Below are 22,511 nucleotides of genomic sequence, written 5' to 3'. Positions count from 1 at the left end.
GTCAAACTGCTTGTACTTGTGATACCCTGAGAAAAATCTATTTTAAAAGTTTGACAGCTCTAAAGTCTAGCTGACGATATAACACTTGATATATCTGGGAAATATTTACTCTTGGGAAGGGTATTACCTAGGATGATGATATTAATACGTTAATGCTATCAAAACAATGTAACAACACACTTCAAGAATATCATTTAAAACTCCCCAAGCTTTTTCTCTCTTCTTTGTTCGGCTGACCAGTTTGCCTCTAGTCACACATATCCAGTTAGTTTTAGGTAAACCCAGAATGTGGATTTCAACATAATAGGTTGTAACAACTTCTTTGTTGTATCTGTGTTTCCTAATCTACAGAGACGAAAAGCCGCAGAAGCAGGAGAGTAAGCCGGTGGACTCTGCACAAAAGGCAAGCGGTGCAGACACCGCTGCTCTAACTTCAAAGGGCAGCAGACACGAGGTCCCCTAAGACCCGCCTGCTCGTGGGTCATGGTTCTGCCCGATCCGCACTCGACAGACTCTTCCTCCTCTGAAATCCTTATAACGCCTGCTTTCTGGGGCTTCTGATCACGGAACGCTAGGGCGGAAAAGCACTTCAGAGGGCAGGATTCTGGACCAATCCTCTTACAGACCAACAGAGTCCCGGAGAGGTTAAACAACTTGCCCTCCTATGCACTTGATCTCAAAGTCACTCAAGTGTTCTCCGGAGGTGGGGGAAGTCCATGTCTTAGTTTTCGTTTTCTCTTTGCCAGAGCAATGCAACATAGGCAGCACTAAATAAATATGTTGTGCTGAATCTCGAACGTATTCAAAACTCCAACTACACCAAAATAATCCACTGTGAATGTTACATCAACATGGATGTGTGCCTTAAGTACACAGTCTTAAGATATATTTACCATATGTTACAGGTAGATCCAAAGGCTAGATAATTATAAACCTTTCTAGGTATCCCCAGGATACTTTACATTTATCAAGTGCCTTGCAATATGTAAGTTACTCTTTCGAGTCTCACAGTTGTTCCCAGGAGGTAGCTGGAGATCTCATCCTCACGTTACATGTGAGGAAACGAGGGAGACTTGGAAAACTTAAGACTTGCTTGTGTTGAGCCTTTAAGTAGCCAATATAGGATTTGACCCACACATGAGGCCCAGTTCATAGCCCTCTCCTCTAGACCATGGCGCCTCGAATGCCTAAAGATTTTCTTCAACAACAAAAGCCTTTGCTTCTTTGATTCTTCTACAGTATAAAAGAAAATTAAAGAAACTAGCATTTTTTTCCCTTAACAGAGGGCTTACAAACCCCTGCCCTATTGTTTGACCTACCGGGGCTTAATGCATACCTGAAACTCTTTCTTGCTCCAAAAGCTTAGTGTAAAGATTGAATATCTGTTCCTGGACTTTGCACACAGATCGTTTAATCTTTTCCCTGCGGGTCACCATGTAAGTGAGGTTCCGAACCTAGAACGTAGAGAATAAAGATTCTAAGTAAGCAATACATTATAACAGGACTTTGGTGTTTTTTTGTTTTTTTCCTCTTTACCTGAGAAAAATTTGTCCTACTAGGTCCTTGAGTGACTTTTGATATCCAAATGTACTTTAAACATTTTAGCTAATCTCTAAGCCTCCCTTTGGGGGTGCTAACAAGTATTCTGCGTATACCCCTCAAGGTGGGTAGCAGCACAAAAGAGGCTGTCAGAGGAGGTCCTGCCCCTGCACCACACCTGGCCACAGGCTCCTCCTGGCGAAGAGACAGACGCCCATCGGTGTCCAAGTCCAAACATGCCAGCTCTTGCCAAAGGACTCTGCTTATCACCCCTTCAGTATCCTCTTCCCATGAATTCTATCGTCAGAGGCTTCAGAGCAGTTCAGAAGCCACCTCTGCTGCACTTTATTAAGCATCTTCTGAAGATGGAACTAGATAGCATTAGGGTCAAGGGCCATCAGAGGGAGAAGCCCCTCACAAACAATGTCCCCACACAGGGCTCACTAGAAGGCCAAGTAGTCACCAGGAATCCAAGTAAACTTCTTTTGTTGACACTGAACTCTCTGAATTACCTTGGAACTTACAGGCCGCTGTGTTCCTACAGCGTGTGAACACCTAGGGAACATCCTTCTTGCTTTGCCATTGACTTGCTAGCTCAGCCTCTCAAGGCCAGCTTTCTGTATCACCACCTGAAAAACTGAAACTGCCCTCTTCTCGATTCATCGGTCAGTAACCGAGAAGACCCCAGCACTAGGAGCTCCGCTTTGCATCTGATGTGCGACCACTGGGGAACTGCATGCAGATGCTCATTCACCAGTAGTAACCAATCAACACTTAAATTTGTTCCCCATTTTCAAAGCCACCTGTGATCAGCCAATACAGAATCAAATTTTAATGACTTAATCAATAAACCCCCCTTACATCTCTCAGTCCTAAAACCTACTGGTAAGACCTGATTAGATGGCATGGGCCTGAAAACACAAACGTCAAATGCAACACAGCAGATAACACAATTAATAAACCTTTCTTCAGGAAGATGTGGACAAGACCACCCCAGTAAGCTCAGTGGCAAGACTGAAAACAGGGACTGCGTATCCCCATCAGCTCCTACACCAAAGGCATGACTGCACTCTCCTAACGCTTGGGCTATCCCTTCTCCTGCCACCTTCCCCCAAGGTCACTAACCTTTTGGCAGCGAGAGTGGCAACAAGCGACACACACAGCCCTGCATTTTGGCTTATGTATAGATACGCCACCCCTAAAGAACCCTAACAATTCCAGCTGTTCTTCCCCAGCTGTGTTCAAGGCAGCCTCCTTTCCAAGAGGACACAAGGCATTAAGAGGGACAGGTCAGCTGGCTTTCACATTTGCATTGCTCACGTTGTAAGTGGTATAATTTCCTGGCCTAAAGCAGGACCACCAAGTCAGGCTTCTCTTGATCCTAACCTATTCACTATTTGTTTAGGATCTTCCTAACACTTCTTGATAAAAATAAAAATTATCTTAAAAGAACTGAGAATAAAATCACTCTTCCTGTCTCAAAGTAAATCTTATTTCAGTGTCATTCACCCTGGTTAAAGCACATTCTTTCTCTGACAGCCACACACCCTCAGGCCAGGAAGTAGGTGTCCTTTATGAGAATTCTGAACAGTTTGGGGATGGAGGTAGCTAATTAGGCGACCCTGTTTGATAAATATTGCTCCACCCAGGGGAGATTAAGAGTAGAAGCTCAAAAAGAGGAAGAGGCCGAACCTAGATCCTTATCACAGGCTCAAAACAACTGGAAAACATACAGAACGGTTTTTACATTAAGACAGGGAATCCAACTTTAGAAATAGGAAATGGAAACAAACTCTCTGACATCCTAGGAGTGGACAAGGTTACTCTCCTATTCAAGTCAGAGGTACAAAAGAGATACATCGTTTTTTACTTAAAATTGTCAATGGAAAGAGCAGAGCCAGAGAACCTGAACTTCGTATTATTACTCAAATTTAATTTTGGTGTCTTCACTTCCCCCAGGAAAGATTTCCACCCTGGCTGTTAAGTGGGAAATTCTCCATTTCCATTCCCCATGATTTCTGATACGAGACATCTAGCTGTGACCCCAAGAAGCAAAGGTCGGGGTTTTCAATTGGAGCAAATCAGCCCCTGAATAAACCAGGCCGGCTGACCACATTAGTATAGTGACTGCCCTAAACCTTACCTCTCTCATGCACAGAACACCCTGAAGGGCAACTTCCGTAAGCAGCCCCTGTATGTAGAGCTGAACTGAGGCTCTGTCCTCAACACACACCCTGCTTGGCCCTTCCTGTACACTGCTAGACTGCTAGACCTAACCTCCCGCCCACCCCCGACCCCCCGCTTCATCTTCTCCCAATTGCCAGCGAGGTGGTAGGCAAAACCACCAGCCCTCGGCTGCCACCCTCATACCACGTTACACCCAAGAGTCAGGCTTTCCCCAAAAGCAGTGGTTCCCAAACAAACATGTAGGGGCCCTAAAACACAGAATGCTGGCCTCCAACCCCACCGTTTCTGGAGTCAGAGGTGGGATCCAAAAACCTGCAGGTCACGTTGCTGCTGGTTGAGGACCACGTGCTGAGAACCACTGCCCTCAGGAACTCGGTAACGACCTCAAGTTTTCCTGAATCCCAAACACTGCTTGCAACACTAAAGCTTAACATGCCTCTTGTTCGGGGACAACTGTAGCCTCTGTCAGACTGTCAAGAGGTGACCATTCCACCAAATGTTGAGTAAAATGGTCCCCCGGGACCTGACCCCTTTCGATGCCCCAGGCAGGAGTGCAGAGGTAGCATGTTTTTTTTTAATCTGAGCAAGTACTCATTTGCTGAACTCATGTTTATTGCATCCTTTAGAAGACAATGTTTGGGGGAAAGGAATCCCACCAGAGTGAAGTGGCAGCCCTGGGAACTTGGCATGGCACCCGCCATATATCGGCAATCGTGTCTTCAGGTTCCCAAACCCACCTGAGTCCATTCCTGTCATCTAACTTTCTGATCCAGAACTGGAACCCGGGTGTGCAAAATGCCCCACAGTGTATATCTGCAGGAAAGAGCCACTACCGTTATCACTCAGAGAGTTGGCTGCCTCTCTAATGAAGGGTACTCACTTGTCAGTTCTGAAGTGACCACACGCCTTGATCACAGTCCCACATATTAACCTGCTACGAAATGCTGTTGTGTGAACTGGGCTGGACTTTAAGTTACTTGAAAAACAGACTTATGATTTATTCTTACTGTCACCCCTGCCCTGATGAGTCTTTGGCCTAATACACTTCTTGTTTATAATCACAAATAACTGTGCACCCTGGGGCACAGCGGCCAAGATTTCCACTTTTTAAAGCCTCCACCATCGCAGGCCTCGTGGAACATTCTGGAAAACACATTTTTCATTTTAATAAGCCCGTTTCAGACTGACGCTAAATGCCCTCAAATCTCTTAGACTCTTTAATAAATATAAGTAATACCACACACACAAAAATCCTGATTTATTCCCTGTTTCTCATACATCATTGGCATCATTCTACTTAAAACGCAACAGTGATGACTCCAAAAAAAAAAAAAAATGTTTAGAATTTAATCGTAAGTGTGTGTTAATCTGAGTAACTTAAGTACAGAAAAGAGTTAGTACACCACAAGCATTTTCTACACTTTTATTTTGTGGTGATTGTGAGACAAACACAGTCCGAACATGAGACTTTCCGTCCTCCCTCCTGAGGACTATCTGACTCCAAAGCTCATGCGCCCCAAGTACAGCAGTTGTCAGGTTGGGATAAGGCTTCTCACCAGGATTCGAGCTTCTCCCTTCTGAATCCCTTTCTCATCTCTAACAAAAAGGCCACACGTACATGTGGTTGAGAGGCGAGGTCTTCTTTACACTCACCACCGGGGTGGGGGTGGGGGGGCACAGGAGCACAAGAGCCTCACACACCCTCTTCCCGCCTGGCCTCCGCCTGAACCCGCCTGAATCCGGAATCTTAACCTGGTGCCTGGAAGGGGCGTCACAAGCAGCCGCACTGTCAGGTGCTCAAAGGGTCTCTTCTAAGGAACACTTACAAACACTCTCACTGCTACGCCTTCTCTACCAGGGCAGTGCAGGTCTCTGTGAGAGCTCGGTCTTGCGGTTCCATACTTCTCCCCTGTCCCTATTCTTTGCCTACACTCCCGCTGCAAATCACCTCTGAGTCAGATTCTCTCCCAGGCAGGTGAACCACAGGCCCCATTAATAAGTCAGGCGCTTGGGGGAGACGCGTTAACCGTTTCAGGCCACTTAGGTGCCTTTCAGCACGGGCTGCGTTGGGCCCGAAGCCTCAGTTCCATCTGTGCACTAATGAATTGAATCACTGTCGGCGGTCGGGGCAGTCGGGGGCGCTGACGCGAGAAAGCGCTCTAAGACACATCGCCGACTAGCAAGCTTCAGTCAGAGACTACCTGCAGGGAGGCGGCGGCCCTGGGGGAAAGCCAGCCCGCTCCTAGAGTTATGCCTGTAGCCGGAAGGGAGGTCCAGACTGGGACTCCAGAGGTACTGGAGAATGGGTGAGACGCCAACCAGCCAACGGCTGCAGGAAGGTGCCACCAGCCGAGGCTCCAGGCAGCCACGGGCCACCACGTGGGCCAATCCAGTGGTGAGGGCGTTCGAAGCGCGCCGCGCGGGACGGGGGGCTCCCCGGGTCAGATCGGAGGCCCCTGTGCACCAGGAGTCCTGCCCCACGCCCACTCTAGACACAGCACACAGACACACACGGACACAGACACACATGCACATACAACATGTACACAGCCTGAGTGATGACTTAGCACCTCACTGCCGGAGTACCTGGGGAACAGATATGCATGTGCATGGCAGCTCATGCCCACACATCAGCACCCACAGCCTGCTCTGCTCGGCGACTGTACTGGGAAGGCCCCCGCCGTCAGGCAAGAGGCGGAGCTGGGTCAGAGAGGCAGTGCTTCCCTCTCCTCAATGAGCCCGTGACCAGCACCTAGAAAGTGTTTCCCCAGGTTCAACGAGAGACTGCCCTACCTCGGCCCGCCCCACCCCCTCACCGTTAATTAAATCCACTCTGGTTTTCTAACTCAGTTTGTAAACAGTTCTGAGCCCACCCCTTGGGCATCCTCCTGGGGGGCTCAGTTCCCTCTAGCTCTAGAATGAAGGGGGGCGGGGAGGGGAAGACACACCCCATTTGATCTTCCAGAAGAACAGTAAGAACTAACAAGGAAGTGTTTAAATCAGAGAGGCTCCCCGGGCTCTGTGGCCGTCTTGTGTGTGTGCACAGTGAGTTTACCAGCCCATAAATAGATTCAACCAACACAACCTCATGCTGAAGTATGTACAAGGGTCTGAGAGGAAATGCACTGGCTACCACTCCTTGCTCTGGGCAAGCGGTCGCCTCTTTGCAATCTTCTTCTCTACGTCACCACAAGGTGTCAGTGTCGACCATTACCCTCTCCAGGTCCTGCCGCAGGTGCGTGAACAGCTGCAGCCTCCTGAACAAGACATCCTGCTCCCGCTTCGCGAGATTGTCCTCTTCGTCCTTCTTTGGGGTGATCAGGGGCTTGTTGAAGTTGACCTTCCTCTTCAACTTCCAGTACTGGTACAGGAAATCCACGACCTCCTCGGGCAGCCGCAGGGCCCTGGCAACATCCAGCAGGTTGACGAAGGTGTAGAACTCATCCTCCAGCTGCTGCAGCTTTTGCTTCCGGACACTCACCCGGTGGGCCTCCTCCTGATTCTGCTCAAGGCTGCCAAAGGGCTCCAGCGGATCCCGGGGGGGGCACTCAGGGGCCCCGTTCTCCCGAGCGGCCCCCTCACCGAGGCTCTCGTCGGGCTTGCGATGTGAGCTGTGCTTCGGGCAGTAGGACTTGAACTTGACTTCGTCGTTCTCGGCCAAGATGGTCTTCATCTCCAGGCCCCGGTCGAAAGCACAGGTCACGTGGAAGGCTGTGCGGCAGTTCTTCACAGAGCACTGGCAAGAACACGCAGACAGCAAGAGGAGAGAGATTAGGGAGTGACAGTGACTGAAGCCCCGGGTGCCAGGCACCCCCTCCCTACACACGCACAGGAAGAGCTGCACTTGGAGCTCGTGCCGGGACAGAGGAGCTTTATGCGGATTCACCCTGGCAGATCCAGTCGTGTTTTAAACAAGCTACAGCTTGGGATTTAAGGGAACTCTCTTTTCATAAACCGAACCATAACTCTCCTAGAAAAGCAACTGCATCCAATAACCACCTCTTAAAGCAGACACGATCACACAGATGGCACGTGTAGACAAAGGGGGCCCTGGCGCTCCGATTATACTCCGAAGAACGTGTGCCCAACATGCAGAGTATATCCTGAGGCATTCATTTGTCTCTTCTCATAGGTCTGGGTTTTTTTAATGTTTATATAAAAAGCCTGAGTGGCGAGAATCTCCTCAGGAAGAATGACCACCAACCAGAGTTTTGAAAGGCACGTGGATCCTCCTTCCTAAGCCACAGCCAGGACGAGTCCCAACACCAGTGGGAAAATAAATGGCTCACTCCTCCTCTAGCAGCGAGGGTTGCTCAAGACTGAGGAGGGTGAATTAAAAACTCCCAAAGACTGGAAAGGAAGAGGAGACCAGGACAATCCAGGACAGGAAGGACGGGACTGGTCTCCGCACCCGAGGAAGCTTTCGCCAGGCGCAGAGGCTTCCAGGCCAGTGGGGGACAAGCTCTGAGATCTGTGTGCGCTTCGCCTGGCAGCGCAACCGTGAGGGACCTGCTGCTTGTGGGTGGAAGGGAGGTCAACGTAGAGGCCAGGCGTCACCCAGCTCTGCCCCGGCCTCACCAAACACCTCCCCCCTCCCTCTCACCGCCCCACCAGGGGAACCCCGTAGTGCCTCCGATCCAGACGGCAGGCCAGAGGCCTAGCAGGAGAAAAGTGACTTCTCCCCATCTGATCTTGCTGGGCGAATTCCTGGAAGGAGGCTCCCTGTGGTGACTGAAGCCAGTCCCTTAAAAAGCAACACTGTACTGTGTGAGGCCAAGGGATCCGGGCACGCCAGGGCTGCAGACAGGAGCAGAACTGAGTGGCCCCAGGCCAGCTGAGAAGCTTAATTAATTAAACTCATTCAGTAGAGCCCTGCACAGCACCACCACAGATCGCAGCGGCGTGGGCGGGGCTTCTTCCCCTAATCATTGCGGCCTTTAAGAGGTGACTCACTGCCAGTCGTGATTTCTTATTAAAAAGTCGCTTTCACCCAGAAGTACAGAAAATCTAGCTCCCTTCACAGAAAATCAATTCCCCCACTGAAAACACTTAAAGCGCATGAACTAACATAAATCTGTAATTTTATCTATAATAATAACCTCAATTCCAAGGAATGTGTGAAATCAGCTTTAGTGGCAGAACACACACACACATACATACACACACAACCTGGTCACTATCAGTACACACACACACACACCTGGTCACTATCAGTACACACACACCTGGTCACTCAGTACGCGCGCACACACACACACACACACCTGGTCACTATCAGTACACACACACACACACACCTGGTCACCATCAGCACACACACACACACACACACACACCTGGTCACTATCAGTACACACATACCTGGTCACTATCAGTACACACACACACACACCTAGTCACTATCAGTACACACACACACACCTGGTCACTATCAGTACACACACACACACACACACACACACACCTGGTCACTATCAGTACAAGACAAAGTGCTCCTCCCTCCTAGCAGGCAGCCAAGTGGGAAGTAAAGTGGGAACAGATGACGGAGACACTACCAGTGTTTGGCTTAAACGACACTTCAACTCAGCGCCCCGACCTGAAAAGAGGAACTCGCCACGGCAGAACATTTATACGGGGCTTTGTAAAGACGCCAAATGGCCTTCCTCTGGGTTTTCCTATTCAGGTTGACTCAGCAAACAGATGTTACAGAAACGTAAGCCAGAGCCTTTCCAGCTGCAGACATTTCAGACAGGAATTCTTTAATAAAATCAGTCTATTCTGTGAAGATATGAAAAATCATCAAAAACTTCCTTGGCCTCTCCTCCTTCAAATTCATGTTCTGGGAAAAAGAGGTCAACGGCAACAAAAAAGTCATTTTATCGTCTCTCTTCAAAAGAGACACAGAGATCCCAATCGACCGCCTCCTGGAAACATCAGTGAAGGACCTACTCAGTAAAGGGCGTAATTTCTATCCTCAGAAGAACACCGGGTAACTTGGAAGAAAACGATGTCCATTTTCCTTGGTTTGCCCCAGCCTGTTCCCTGCAAGTGTTCGCACGGGCCGTCTGCACACACACACACACACACACACACACACACACACACGCACGCACACGCACACACACACACACACACCTCTGTGTCTTCTTTTATTTTGTGGCTTTTAAAACATTTCTCCTTCACTCCCTCCTAACACAACGCTCAGGCCAGAGGCTTTTGTCATGTTTTAATTTTAAGCAGATTCCATTCACATACAAAAATCTGCACTATTTTCAAGGTCCACAGCCAAATCCCACCAGCTGTCTCATGCCTCACCCTCTGAATATTCTGTTACGTTTTGGATTCTTGAACACCAGTGGAAGTGATAAGGAAGAAAAAGCACAACAGCTTGGCGTGTAAAATGAAAACTTGTAAAAAGAAACACCAGTCAGTGGATACCTTACACAGAGGGATATTTACCAGCCAAAATACAAGTTGAGTTTGCCAAATGAGGTCATTTCTTTAAAAGCCCCGACCGGCAGTTTGACCGAGCTTGTGGAGTGAGAGAGAGTGAGAGAGTGAGAGAGTGAGAGTGAGAGAGAGAGAGAGAGAGAGAGTGTGTGTGTCTGTGTGTGTGTGTCTGTGTGTGTCTATGTGTGTCTCTGTCTCTGTGTGTGTGTGTGTGTGTGTGCGCCAAGCCGTTGCGTGTCCTGCATCAAGAGGGCAGCCGCCCCAAACCGGCACCTCTGCCCACGGACTGTGACGTGGGGACCAAGGAGGGGCCGGCGTCCCTGAGCTGGCGGCCCCCACAGAGGCAAAGGGCCAACAGCAGCCGCAGACAGCATCTGGAGACCGCGGTGGGACAGCACCTCAGGCCTCCGAGGTCACGCCTGTCTAGACGCCAAAAACGTGAGGCCCGGAGAGGAACTTATCAGGCAGCGCTTTAGACAACACCAAGAAACAGCACGCCATCAATAGTCTCTCCGTGATCCTGTTATCTGCCTCATGGCTGTCTACACCTGCCTGTACGTGGACACAGAAAACGCAGGCCGGCTTCTTACCTACGAGCTCCCCTCCCCCAGCCCCACCCTCCCCCACACTGTACCATAAAAAAAATCAGATATTCAGACTGGGCAGAACCCCTGGTGTAGCACCTCATGGGTGTCCCTCCACCCACCCGGTCGGTGCTCCAAGGAGTCCCCATTTTGCCAAATGCAAAAGGGTTGGTGCGCCAAGCTGATTTCCAACAGTGCGCACCGCACCGAGACACCCCACGCGCACACCTCTGAAACCAGCGGCGTCGGGGGCAGCCACAGAGGCAGGGCTGCCGCTCGGCAGGCGGGAGGGTGACTAAGCCTCCAGTGCCGAGACTCCAGTTCTTCCCCAGAACTGTCGGCCTGTGGAAAGAGCTGCAATGCCAGGCTTTGGGCAGGGAGGGAGAAACCAGATACAAACTGGAACTGCCCTGCAGCTCAGGCGGACTTCTGAGTTGCCCTGTGATGGTTACAGCTGGGGTTCCGGTCACACTGGACACTCTCCACCAACAGAAGGTGTGTATACTGGGCTGGAGACGTCCCTCAGCAACCTCAGAAGGGCTGTGAGAACCTCATCCTGCTTCCTGGATTCTAGCCCCATCTCCAAGCCCTGTGACGGTCAGCTCACAGAGCCCTTCCCCGTCCCGCTCCCTGGAACACAAGGAAGGGTGATAATGCCATCCTGACTAGGCTGGTTACCTGTATGGAGGCCCCAAACTTCTCATTGCAGAGGCTGCACACCAGCGCCCACCGACTGCTGGGGATGTGAGACACCTTCGTGATGGGCTCCATCTTCTCGGGGCTGCCAATGCTCACCTGGAGGCCCAAGAAATAACAAGACAGGGTGGCAGGGGTCGTCAAGACAGGGGCCGGACACAGACAGCAGCAACTCAGAGATCCATTCCTCCCCCACGGCCCTCCTACCAGAGGGTGCCGAGGGGCACTCACCCTCCGAGCGCAGGTAAAACCCCACTTTAAAGCATCAGGACAGCACAGGGGCCAGCTAGGGGCCAGCTCTGGGCCAACTCTAAGCCCTCCTCGGGAGGGGTCATCTGACACAAACGCCCTGTTTGTAAAAACACTCAGACACCCCAATGCTCACTGCTCGCCCGAGGGACAGCAAAGACAAGGTAACCCATCTACTACACCTCTGGTCTGCTAAGAAGCGGTCAGGACTGGAAATCCGTCTCAAACATATTGCAATCAGTTGTGAACGATGGAGCAGAAGTAAACATTGACCACTTTTAATCTCTCTCTCACTAAAGAAAGCCATTCTCTTCAGTCAGAAACTATCACTACATACAAAGCGGAAAACTACCAAGATAAGTAAGGTCCCCTCCCTCTCCTCTCAGCCTGGATCACTGAACTGCATCCCTGTTAATACCAAACCGTGCGATTCCCATGCTACCAAGACCCGAGTCGTGAAGCCTCAATCCAAATCACTCCCAGATACTTTTCCTCGGGAGGAAAATGCACCAAAATCATATGCCAAAAAAATGCTGAAATCTGAATCACAAATGATAGTCTCAGAGTGAGCCAAGCAAATTAAATCAGTCAAGGTCTGGGACTTGAAATAAATTAGACCAGACCTGAAATTAAAAAGGTTGAGGCCAAGTAAGAATTTTAATAAAAAATCACAAAAATGTGACCTAGGGCAGTGGTTCTTTAACCATGACGGTGCTGTATGCATGGCTCACCAGGCCCAGGAGCTTACGGCCCATCCCAGGGAAAGGACAGAGCCACACCCAGGCCGCAGCGCGGACGAAGGAACGCCGCGGGTCCGCTTCTGGGAGCGTGACAGCAGCGGAGGGTCAGCTGCAGTGGCATCAGAAGGCAAGTCTGAACACCTCCACCCAGAATCCAACTCACGGCTGCCTCCAGTTAACATTTCCACCAATTTCCACACCACTGACCACAGGACAGCATGCTCGAGATTCAATTTAAGGTGGAAAAATGGGTAGCAATTCAAAGGTGTCTTTTTACTCCTCGGCTACAAAGTGGCCCAGTGATGAATGGCTCCCTGTGAGGACGAACAGCCACGGGCTCCCAAGGCGAACCACCAACACGGGCACCCACCTCGGGGATCCACAGCGCACAGCTGACGTGGACCCACTTGGTCCCACTGCGGGTAGGCTTCATCGCTCCACCTTTCTTGGGACACAACAAACACTTGGGCTGAACCCCCAGGGCACACGTCCGGCACAGCCAACTGCCCTCTGGGACCTTGAGAATTCCGTAACAGGCCTGTAAAGCCACAGCACATCCCCAAGGAAAAGAGAGAAAGAGAAAAAAAAAAAAAGAGTTATTTTTACCCTGTGTGTCTACAAATTTTAAAACGCCTAGAAAGATTTTAACAGAAGCACCCCCAACATAGAGGCACTCCTTTCAGGAAGAGTGCCGGGCAGCCTCACAGCAGCAGTCGGGAGGTGGGTACGAGGTACGACGTACTTACCGACCAGAGGGTGGTCCTGAAAACTACTTGAGGACAGAAAGGTTTGTAAAAGAGCTGCTGGGTTGCTACAGATACCCATCTATATCAAGTTTCTAAATACTTGGGCAGTAAATCCTCAAAACTCTCTCCAGGGCTAGATGGCGGAAGGCATCCCTCTCTGATTTACTGATGGAGGTGGGCTATAAAGGGAGGGAAAAAACACAAAGCAGTTGAGAGCCTCCCAGAGCTACCACACGACACACCAGTGAAAAGGAGAGGGAACTGAGGACCAGCCTCGCTCCCTGGGCTGAGCAAGCCCTACTGACCAGGCGCCGACACCCCGCCCGCCTCCCACACACAAGTGAGCACAACAGGCGCAGAAAAACGAGACACTCTAGACAAAGAGAATTTGGTCTCTTTGGCGGATAGTTAAAACAAAGCCTGCTTTGCATAAGATGGTAAATTACACAAGACAGCAAAAACTGCAGGAATCAAGGCAACTTGAAGTCACTGGGACGGTTCAAAGAAAGAAAAGGCAAACGTTAAAGAAGTGAAGAGACAACACCATGATGGTACCAGGAGCACATTCAGAGCCTTTTAAAAACACCAAACTGTTCAGGACTTTATCCTTAAATGAACTACAAGTCAGGAAGTGGAGAGACAGTAACATAGTTCCAATTCTCCAGACAGGAAAAACACAGCCACTATGCAATCTGAATATCCAGGACGCAAAAAGAAAACCACAGGATGATAGTTCAAGGAAGTTAAGTGACACTAAGATTGGAGCTTAGGAGCACTGTGTCGGTGCCATGAATGAGCCACTGTCAACACAGACTTACTGAAGGGAAAAAAAAAAAAATTTTTTTTAATAGAGCTAACTGACACGATTAAAGTTTCAAATATCAGAAAGGTCTGTATCAGGCACTCGAGACAAAGTCTCATTTGAAGAGGTAATTTTTTTTTTTTTTTTTTACTGGAAAAGCAAGTCTAAGTAAAACAGAAGATTAAATAAAGGACGCCTGAAAGACAAGTCATGAAGAACATCTCAAAAGCAAAAGGAACCACAGGAAATGCTAATAGGCAACGTGGTGTGGCTGAAAGAACAGCAGACCAGGCTCGGGGCGGGGGTGTGGGGGTGGGTGTCGTCCAGAGCTCCCCGAGTTCCAGCTCCAGCTCTGCCACTAACCCGCAGTGGGACGCTGAACAGCCCACCCTGACTTCAGTTAACTCATTTATAAGCAGAGGGTTTGAGCAGTTTTCAAGCAGAACCCTTTTTTTCAAACAAGATTTGTCTCGTGGGGGGGTGAAGGGGGAAGTAAAATAGCAGGAAAAGAACTGAAACATCATCCAAGTAAATGGCACCAACAACGTAAAAGCAACAATGGCAGCCACAACGCTCATGGTCTTGAAACAACAAAATCTCTCTAAGAATTCTCCATTATCCCGAGGAAAGCGCCTAGATAACTTGAAAACCCAGAGCTGCAGATGGGCTATAACATGACTTCATAAGCAAGAGACTTGTGGTCTCCCCATCAGGATGAGACGGGACAAGGCCACCGCTGGTAAAGTCCTCAGGCAGAAGGGAAACCCAGGAAGCAGACACATTCTAAAGAAAACAACAGTCAGGAACTTCACAAAGCAAACTGGATTCTTCTTGCCAAGAGGTCACCCAAGCCACTGTCCCTTTAAGTTGGTTTTAAATCTCAGCATCAACAGGTGAATTCAAAGAAAGTACCTCTGGAGAGCCTATTACCTAAAGAGTGTATGTGAACACATGTCCCCACAGAAATACAAATGACTTCATTACTGCATGAAAAAAATAAACGAAAGAGGTAAGCGTCCAGACTAAGATTCTCCCAAGCTTTTAAAATCACCCAGTGCCCAACCTTACTGAAGCAACCGCCAAATCCTCTCGACATCACGGAGGACAGGAAATAACTTTCAAGAAAAGGGGACCCTTTCCGCTTGTTCAAGGGCTCCGTTTATCTACTAACATGTTAGCAAATGTTATGTGTTGACTAGTGTCCGAAAAGTATATGTTAAAGCAAGTCCTAACACCGCAGGTACCTCAGAATGTGACCTATTTCGTTTGGAAACAGGGCCACAGGAGATGTAGTCAGTTAAGATGAGGTCACACTGGAGTAGGGTGGGCCCTTCATCCAGCGTGACTGGCGGCCTTACAAGAAGACGGCGACGTGTGAAGACACAGATGCGTGGGGAGGACACAAAGTGACGGCAAAGCCAGAGACCAGCGTCGTGCGGCTGCAAGCCAAGGGACGCCCACGACCGCCAGCAAACCGCCAGGAGAGGCGAGGAAGGTTCTCCGTCCTGGTTTCAGAGGGAGCGTGGCCCTGCTGACACCCTGATTTCAGACGTCCAGTTTCCAGATAGCAAGACAACAAACTTCTGTTCTTTTAAGCCATCCAGCTCGTGCAAGGGCAACTAACACAGCAAACCAACCGCCTTTTCAAGAGTCCCCCCGCCCCCTGCCCTCCAGTGTTCTCAATAGCTATAAAGCCAGGTGTTGGAGCAGGGCAGAGGGGCTCATACAGTCTCAGTAAACCTGACTTCTGTGGATGGGAATAAAGGCACTAATGCGAAGAAAGAATGAGGTCCACAGAGGATCCTATTCTCCTGGTTGTAAAAGTAACAAGAAATACTTCAAACGCTAAGCACCCGTCAGCAACAAAAAAGATGGGCCCACGTCTTTGACTCATGGACCCTGTCTGGAGGAACCACCCCAGGGGGCCTCCTTCCGGGCCCCGCTGCCCACATACCTGGTGCACACAGATGTTGCACTTGTCACAGAACACCATCTCATTGCCGTCCTCACCGTCGGGCGACTGGCAGACGTCACAGACCACGTCTTCGTCGTATTCAATCCCCAGGCCTTCTTCAGTCTCTATAGCATGATTCATATTATCGTAGCATCGCTGTTCAAATTCCTCCAGGACCCTTTCCATGGTGTATTCATCTAACTCAGGCATTCCTGGAGGGAAAATGCCACAAAACCATTTTAATAAACCCGTATTAATAAATATACTACTATTCATACTAATAAAAATGCACAATGAATAAATAATATTATAAACAAATCTATCCTGAGTGCCCCCCAAATATTTTCTATTGGATGTCCCTCAGACCCTTCCAAGGAAGGGTCTTGAAATTCAGAGGCAGAAAGAGACTTGCACCCAACAGTTTGTTCCTTACGGTCAGGCACTGAAGATGGAGTGCTTGCTGTAAAAAGATCATTCCCAAAATGGTTCCAGGCTATTAAATGCATATATCGTTAGACTGTCGTTTCATTACAATATTATATATACCAACTAGCGTGTAAGTGACTTCAAAACCATGACCACCTATTATGGTTTGGGCATTTTTTTCCAAAAACACATTCCATTCTTGCTACTTAAAATGGTGCCGAGAACAGATTTCACTGTGAACGCTCAAATGTTTTTTACCTGGTTTATCCCTCCTCACCCTCTGAATTTACTAAGCTGAGATGCATAGTTAGTCAGACACATGAAAGACGGAAACACAAGGGACGTCTCAAGCAAAGGAGACAAACAGCTCCTGGTGAATCAAAGAAAATGCATTCTTATGCAAGAACGGCCAAAAACAAACTTCGGTTATCATGGTGTGGTTACGGCTAGTGGTGGGGATGAGACTTTTATTTTCTTCCATCTGCGGATGTATCCCAAACTTCCTACAATGAAAATACTCATGCAGGAAAGAAAAAAACAGCTTGTAAAAAATATTCAAACACATGTAACTGGCAAGAAACAACAGAAGTGTCATTAGGGCCAACAACAACTTATATGCATTATCATAGATTTAATTAAGACTTCCAAGTTTTAGAAAACTTGGAGCACACATTAGCGCTGACACTGTGATAAGCCCTATAAACACACAGTCAAAAAAGCCACCTACAATCTCAAACCTTACTTCATGACGAGGTCGTTTCTGCGTGGCCAGGAGGTTTCATCTCAATTCCTCCTACCAGTTCCGAAAACACCACTGGCTTTGAAAATACAGCCCTATGCCCTATAATTCATTTTTACCATGAAAAAGACCAATAAAAGCTAAGACGAACGCCTTTACGCATGCGTTCGATACATGTTATACAACTGCATCGCTTATCCTGCCCAAGTGTTCAGCACCGCCTTGCAGTAAGATGAGTAAGCCCAGCACTCACCACCTAGACCACCCACCGAAGCCCCCGGTCCCTGGCCGTCTGTCCCTCTGCCTTAACACAGGACACCCAGTCAGTCCAGTGCGTTACAGTTGTCTTTACAAAGTAGAATTTTATAGTCTATGAAGCTAAAACATAGTATTCAGTTCCAAGAGAGCACTGAAAACTTCCGAACAGACTCCTACCTCCTAGCCTGCTAACATCCTGGCCACTAATACCTAAAACCAAGGACCAAAAGGAAGGAGATCTACTTTATCAAAATATCGGAGTAACAGCTTTCCCAGCTCAGTCCACACCATCGTTCCCATTCAAAGGCTGGGGAGCAGCACGCATGGCAGCACCTGTCACACGCCAGGCCCCGTGCTAGGCTCAGGCTTCCACACGAAACGAAGTCTTGGCCCTTCAGGGCTTTGAAATCCACCATGAAACACTCCGTAGATATTCACCATGTGCTAGACTGCACACAGACAGCCTGTGCCACCACTTCCCGACCTTGACCTACATACAGCACATGCTAATGAATCCTCACGTCTCTCACAGGAAGCCCAGACTGGGTCTCCCTGACTTGCCATCACCACACTTCAGGCAACCCTTAGCAACCTGAAGTGGTGTGTGAGCCGAGATCCAAGTGTCCTCCTGGTCGTGACACAAGGAGATGCAAGCAAACGAGGTCCTCTGAGCCGTACATACACAAGAATGGTTGACTTGTAGAAAAGATCGCAATGGGCAGGGCACCCAGCTAAGGTAGGGCTTCACCAAAGGAAAGCCAGGACAGATCGACGGCTGAGAGGAGAAAGCACTCAGGTTTGGAAAAGGACCCAAGGGGAATCACTGAGGTGAGAACACGAGGGATGTGTTTGGAAAATGGTGAGCTTGGCTGGAGTGGCGTCTCCTGTGAGAAACTGCAGGCCACGGCTGAAGAAGGCGGAATCCGAATAGCACCGCCGGAGGGGGAAGAAACAGAACACCGGAGCAGGAAACTGTGGACCAGACCCTTGTGCGATCTCGGGGAAGCGCTGCGTTTCTCTGGGCCTCAGTTCTCTTGAGGTAACCGGCAGGGTTGCGGGGTGCAGGGCAGGAACTGGGAGCCCCCGCTTTCCTGCCCGTGGAAGACACCCCTCCTCGATCCCACCTCTCTGTCCACGAGACGCACACAGACTGAGTCCCTCTCAGCACACCTGCCGCAGCAGGACACGCGCATCTCCAACAAAGAGCCCGTGATCCCGAGACCGGACTGAGGCCGAGACGGAGCTGGCGTCGCCAGCGGTGAGGAGCCTCGCCCCTGAACCGCGGGCCTCACGCACTCGCCGCTCATCGTCCGCGGCCAAGCAGCAGAGCCCCCGCCTCTCACCCATCTCCTTGAACTCCTCGTTGGTCAGTTCCAGCCACGCAGCGTCCATGTCGTTGAGATCGTAACGACACACGCTGTCGGCCAGCGTCCGGATGTCAACGTAGCCCAGCTCTGGAGGCTCGGAGCCCGACGAGACGATGTATTTCTTGGGCCTGATGAACATGAGGGACTTCTCTTCAGACACGACCCTGGTTAACAAGAAAAAACAAGGCAGCCAGGTCACCCTTCCTGCCACAAGAAACGAAGTCTGCCAGGAGGCCCCCAAGCGAGCTTCCACCTCCAACCCCCAAACCTTAGGTCACTGCCGGGTTCAGAGAGTTAAAACCCTAACGCCACCGCTGATAAAACAAAGCAGGAGTCGTTAAAACCCCTAAAATAGAAAGAGATGCAAGTGAAAACGCTGCAGAAGTCTTCAAAATCAGCCTCTCCCACGTGGCCTCCCAGGACGCTGCCGTGCCCAGCCCCCAGCTGTGACAGCAGTGTCAAGGGTTAAAGATTACATCACTTTCCACTAACCAGGCCTGCCCGCCCCTGCTGGAGGCCACCAAGCCCTGGGTTCTCAGGGACACGGAGGCGGCCAGAGCAGCCGCATGGCAGGGCACACACAGCAGAAGGCCGGGAAGCCAAAGGGAGAAACCCGTCACCTCTGGTTCTAGAACTCAGGCCTTGTCCATCGCTAAGCAGTCTGAGAACCAGAGTCCCAGCCACGGGCGGGATGCTCCCGGCACAGCTGGGGACCCAGGGAGGAGCACAAGTCCCCTCCGCTCCTGCACTTGCACCCTCGCCCCCGCCCCGGGAACGCCTGGAGAACTGCCGGCGCCCGCAAAAGAAAGCGCAGGAAGAGGGCGAACCACTGCCGACGGGGAGGGAGGCGCCTGGGGAGCACCCCACGGCCACCGGCCCTCCACCTGCACGTCGCAGCGTGCTGGCAGCTCGCATTAACACCCAGCTGTCCAAAGAGGCCGTCGAGGTGTTTCCGTCACCCTGTGATTACCAGGGTGGCTTTACCTACAGGACACGGAGACAGGCACGGTTAAGGGAGTTACTCGTCCCACTCAGCTAAGGGCAGGGTTTTAGCTGACACTTCCATGAGCCGTGTTAGCGTTTACTCGTCTTGTGCTGGGCTCGTAACCCCTGGACTGGGATCGTCAGTGCTGCACAGCTAGTCGGAGCTGTGCCTCAGAGGCAACCCTGAGGCAACCAAACCGTGTTTCTCCCACAGAGCCCAGTGAAACCCTCCGTCCACTCCACAGGCTGCAGCCTGACCTGTGGAGGCATCGGAGCGGTCGTTTCAGCCTGCATCTTTATGGGGACATTTGTCACAGAGATCCCAGACACAATAACCAGACTCAACCACCGCCGGCGCCTGAGGGACAGGACGTGGGTGAGGGTCAAGGGGTAAGTTCAGTCCACACTTGGCAACGGTGAAAGAGGTCATTTCGCAAAGCAGGCAGGTGACTGACCACGCAGCGGCGGCGAAGCCGGCTGCCAGCTGAGCACAGAGGGCACTCAGCTCCCTCGCCCCGCGAGGAGCCTCAAGGCCAGTGGAGCCGGCCGGAGAGGAAACAAGAAAACCAAACCGGCCCAGCTTCACGCTGAAGCCGGTCAGCGAAGAGCCGACCCTCAAGACCCTTAAGGAGAAAAGTGGTTAGAAGTAAATCCAGAGAAAGCCCGTCCGAGGAGTACTCCTCAACACACTCCTCCGCTAAGCTCCCCGCCCACGGGACCCGAACCTGGCAGGACTGCTCACACCTGTCCTCCCCCAGAGGTGGAGGGACCACGGCAGGACCCAACCGATGACAGGCACCTCTCTCCAGCACAGCGGCCCTCCAGAGGGAGAGGGGAAGCAGCTGTGCAAACATCCAAATGTCCCTCCCCCGCAGCCAGCCACTTCCCAGGGAGCCTTGGAATTTACCTTCCTCTCTAAGAGAGAGGCACCTTCCCAATTGGCTGCAATGTTAAGTTCGGAGGCCCATGGCCCTTAAAAGCACTACCTGCGGACCTGAGGTGTGTTTCTACTGCATTTCTCTTTCCCCAGAAGCCTCACTGCTGACCCAAACACCACTGCTCCTCTCAGGCACCCGGCTGTCAGGGCAGAAAGGCAACTGTCAGGGGAGAGGCGGCGCCCCTCCCCTGGGGCACGTCTACCTGGCCACGGGCTGAGGGATGGTCCCAGGGCTCACCGGCACCTGGACCCCTTTCTCCCACTCCTGTCTCCAGGGATCTGCCAGCACATAGTACTCATCCGGGTTCAGCTGGTAGGAGTCATGCAACTTCATGGCAGTGATCAGGTCTGTCCTAAACACCTGGAAAGGGAAAGAAAGGGTCACTGACATTGGATATTTGCATTCTTACTCAGAGCGCTGGCAGCTGCAGGGTAACCATGGAGCTGCCACGTAACAAGGTCACTGTTTCAACAGAGAACCAGTCTGACCTATTACAGGAAACCCCTCGGCCTGCCACGCCCTGGGCCTCGCTCAGGGTCGGAGGTGGCAGCAGCTCACACTGCCCTCCCTCCCTCGCCAGCTCCGAGAGATGGCGACGTCCGCACCAGCTACTGCAACACAGGAACCTCGCTGCCGTCCCCGGAAAAACTTCTAAGAACTCCCAATTCACCAAGCAGGCTGCTGAAAACACGCGCCTAAAAAATCCCTGGAGGGAGATATTTCACTCAAGGGTGACTTTCTTGTAAATGTTTAAGAAATAAAACTCCACTAACCATGTAACAACTCCAAGCCAAAACCCAGAGCCCCCAGGGACCCCTCTTCTCGACTCAGACTGCCTCTCCCCACCTCCCGCCTGCCCAGGCACCCGGGCTTAACAGCAAGGTGTCCGGGGAGGGCGGGTCCTGGTTGGCTAGAGCCGGGCAGAGTACAGGATGGAAACATCTGGGAGAGAAGCAACGACACACCAATGGAAGCAAGGTAGAAAATGGGCTGGTAAAGAATGTGTTTGCACACCTTCACCCGGCATAACTTCTACTAGGAAAGCAGCATTTGTGGGGAAAGGAGAGGAGGGAGGGAGGGGAGGAGACAAGAGAGGAAGAAAGAAGAAAGCAAGCAAGCTACCACCCTCTCTTCACCCTGCCACAAACAGACGCACAAGACTCAAAAGCACCCCTCGGCCAAGAGGGCCCCTCGGGCCTCACCTGGGGCCAGAAGGGGAGCAGCACAAGGGTGGCCCCCGCGTGCCCGCTCCTCCTGGCGGGGGGGGGGGGGGAGGGGGAGGCGGCCGGAGCCCAGCCCACTCCTGTCCCAGGGCCGCACGAGGAAGCTCTGACCCTGGCATTAGCGCCGGCCCAAAGCTGTATTTGGCACCAAGCGTGCCTGCATCTGTAAGCTACACTCCCTGTTTACACAAGTCACAATGCTGAACTCTCTCTTCTTGGGACAGGGAGTTCTTTCTTGTGCTGCTAAGCACAGTTCACACTATACGCCTGCTAATAGGTCCGTATTTGTTTTTCCCGGTGGCTTTTCGGGCTGGTGATCACTTAAATGAACGTCACCGTAACGAAGTCTGAGGCAGTGTCTGAGGAAGAGCGCCATGTCTCCAGCCGGCCGTCTGGGGCCCGACTTGCCCCCAGTTTGCCACTCCTCATCTCTAAAGTCCCAGTAACAAGCAAGAACCTGGCTGTGCACCCCCACACACAAAAGCACAAGATCAGGCCCCCCTGCAGCACCGAGCCCTGCGGCAGATGCCCGCCCGCGCCCCGGGGAGCATTAACTGTGTCAGCCGTGCCCTGCAGACCCCCAAAAAGTCCTTTCAAACAAAGTCACAGATCTACACCTTCAGGAAGCA

At 51.0% G+C, this 22,511-nt stretch overlaps 1 protein-coding gene across 8 annotated transcripts in view; it reads right to left on the bottom strand.

The window, feature by feature from the left end:
* Window positions 1–22,511, bottom strand: part of JADE1 (jade family PHD finger 1) — a 68,138-nt gene that overhangs the window by 6,019 nt on the left and 39,608 nt on the right. For 7 of the 8 annotated variants that reach the window (XM_033419422.2, XM_033419418.2, XM_033419421.2 and 4 more), the window contains 7 exons: window positions 20,862–21,019; window positions 18,714–18,901; window positions 15,948–16,159; window positions 12,816–12,983; window positions 11,439–11,555; window positions 6,941–7,462; window positions 1,337–1,454 (listed from right to left, as the gene is read on the bottom strand). In XM_033419422.2, coding sequence (XP_033275313.1) covers window positions 1,337–1,454; window positions 6,941–7,462; window positions 11,439–11,555; window positions 12,816–12,983; window positions 15,948–16,159; window positions 18,714–18,901; window positions 20,862–21,019 — 1,483 coding nt within the window. The remainder of the gene's footprint in view (window positions 1–1,336; window positions 1,455–6,940; window positions 7,463–11,438; window positions 11,556–12,815; window positions 12,984–15,947; window positions 16,160–18,713; window positions 18,902–20,861; window positions 21,020–22,511) is intronic. The other variant, XM_049709467.1, reaches the window with a different exon arrangement.

The sequence above is a fragment of the Orcinus orca genome, chromosome 4 (genome assembly GCF_937001465.1).
Source record: "Orcinus orca chromosome 4, mOrcOrc1.1, whole genome shotgun sequence".
NCBI classification, from domain to species: Eukaryota; Metazoa; Chordata; class Mammalia; order Artiodactyla; family Delphinidae; genus Orcinus; species Orcinus orca.
This window is presented reverse-complemented; position numbering and strand designations above follow the sequence as displayed.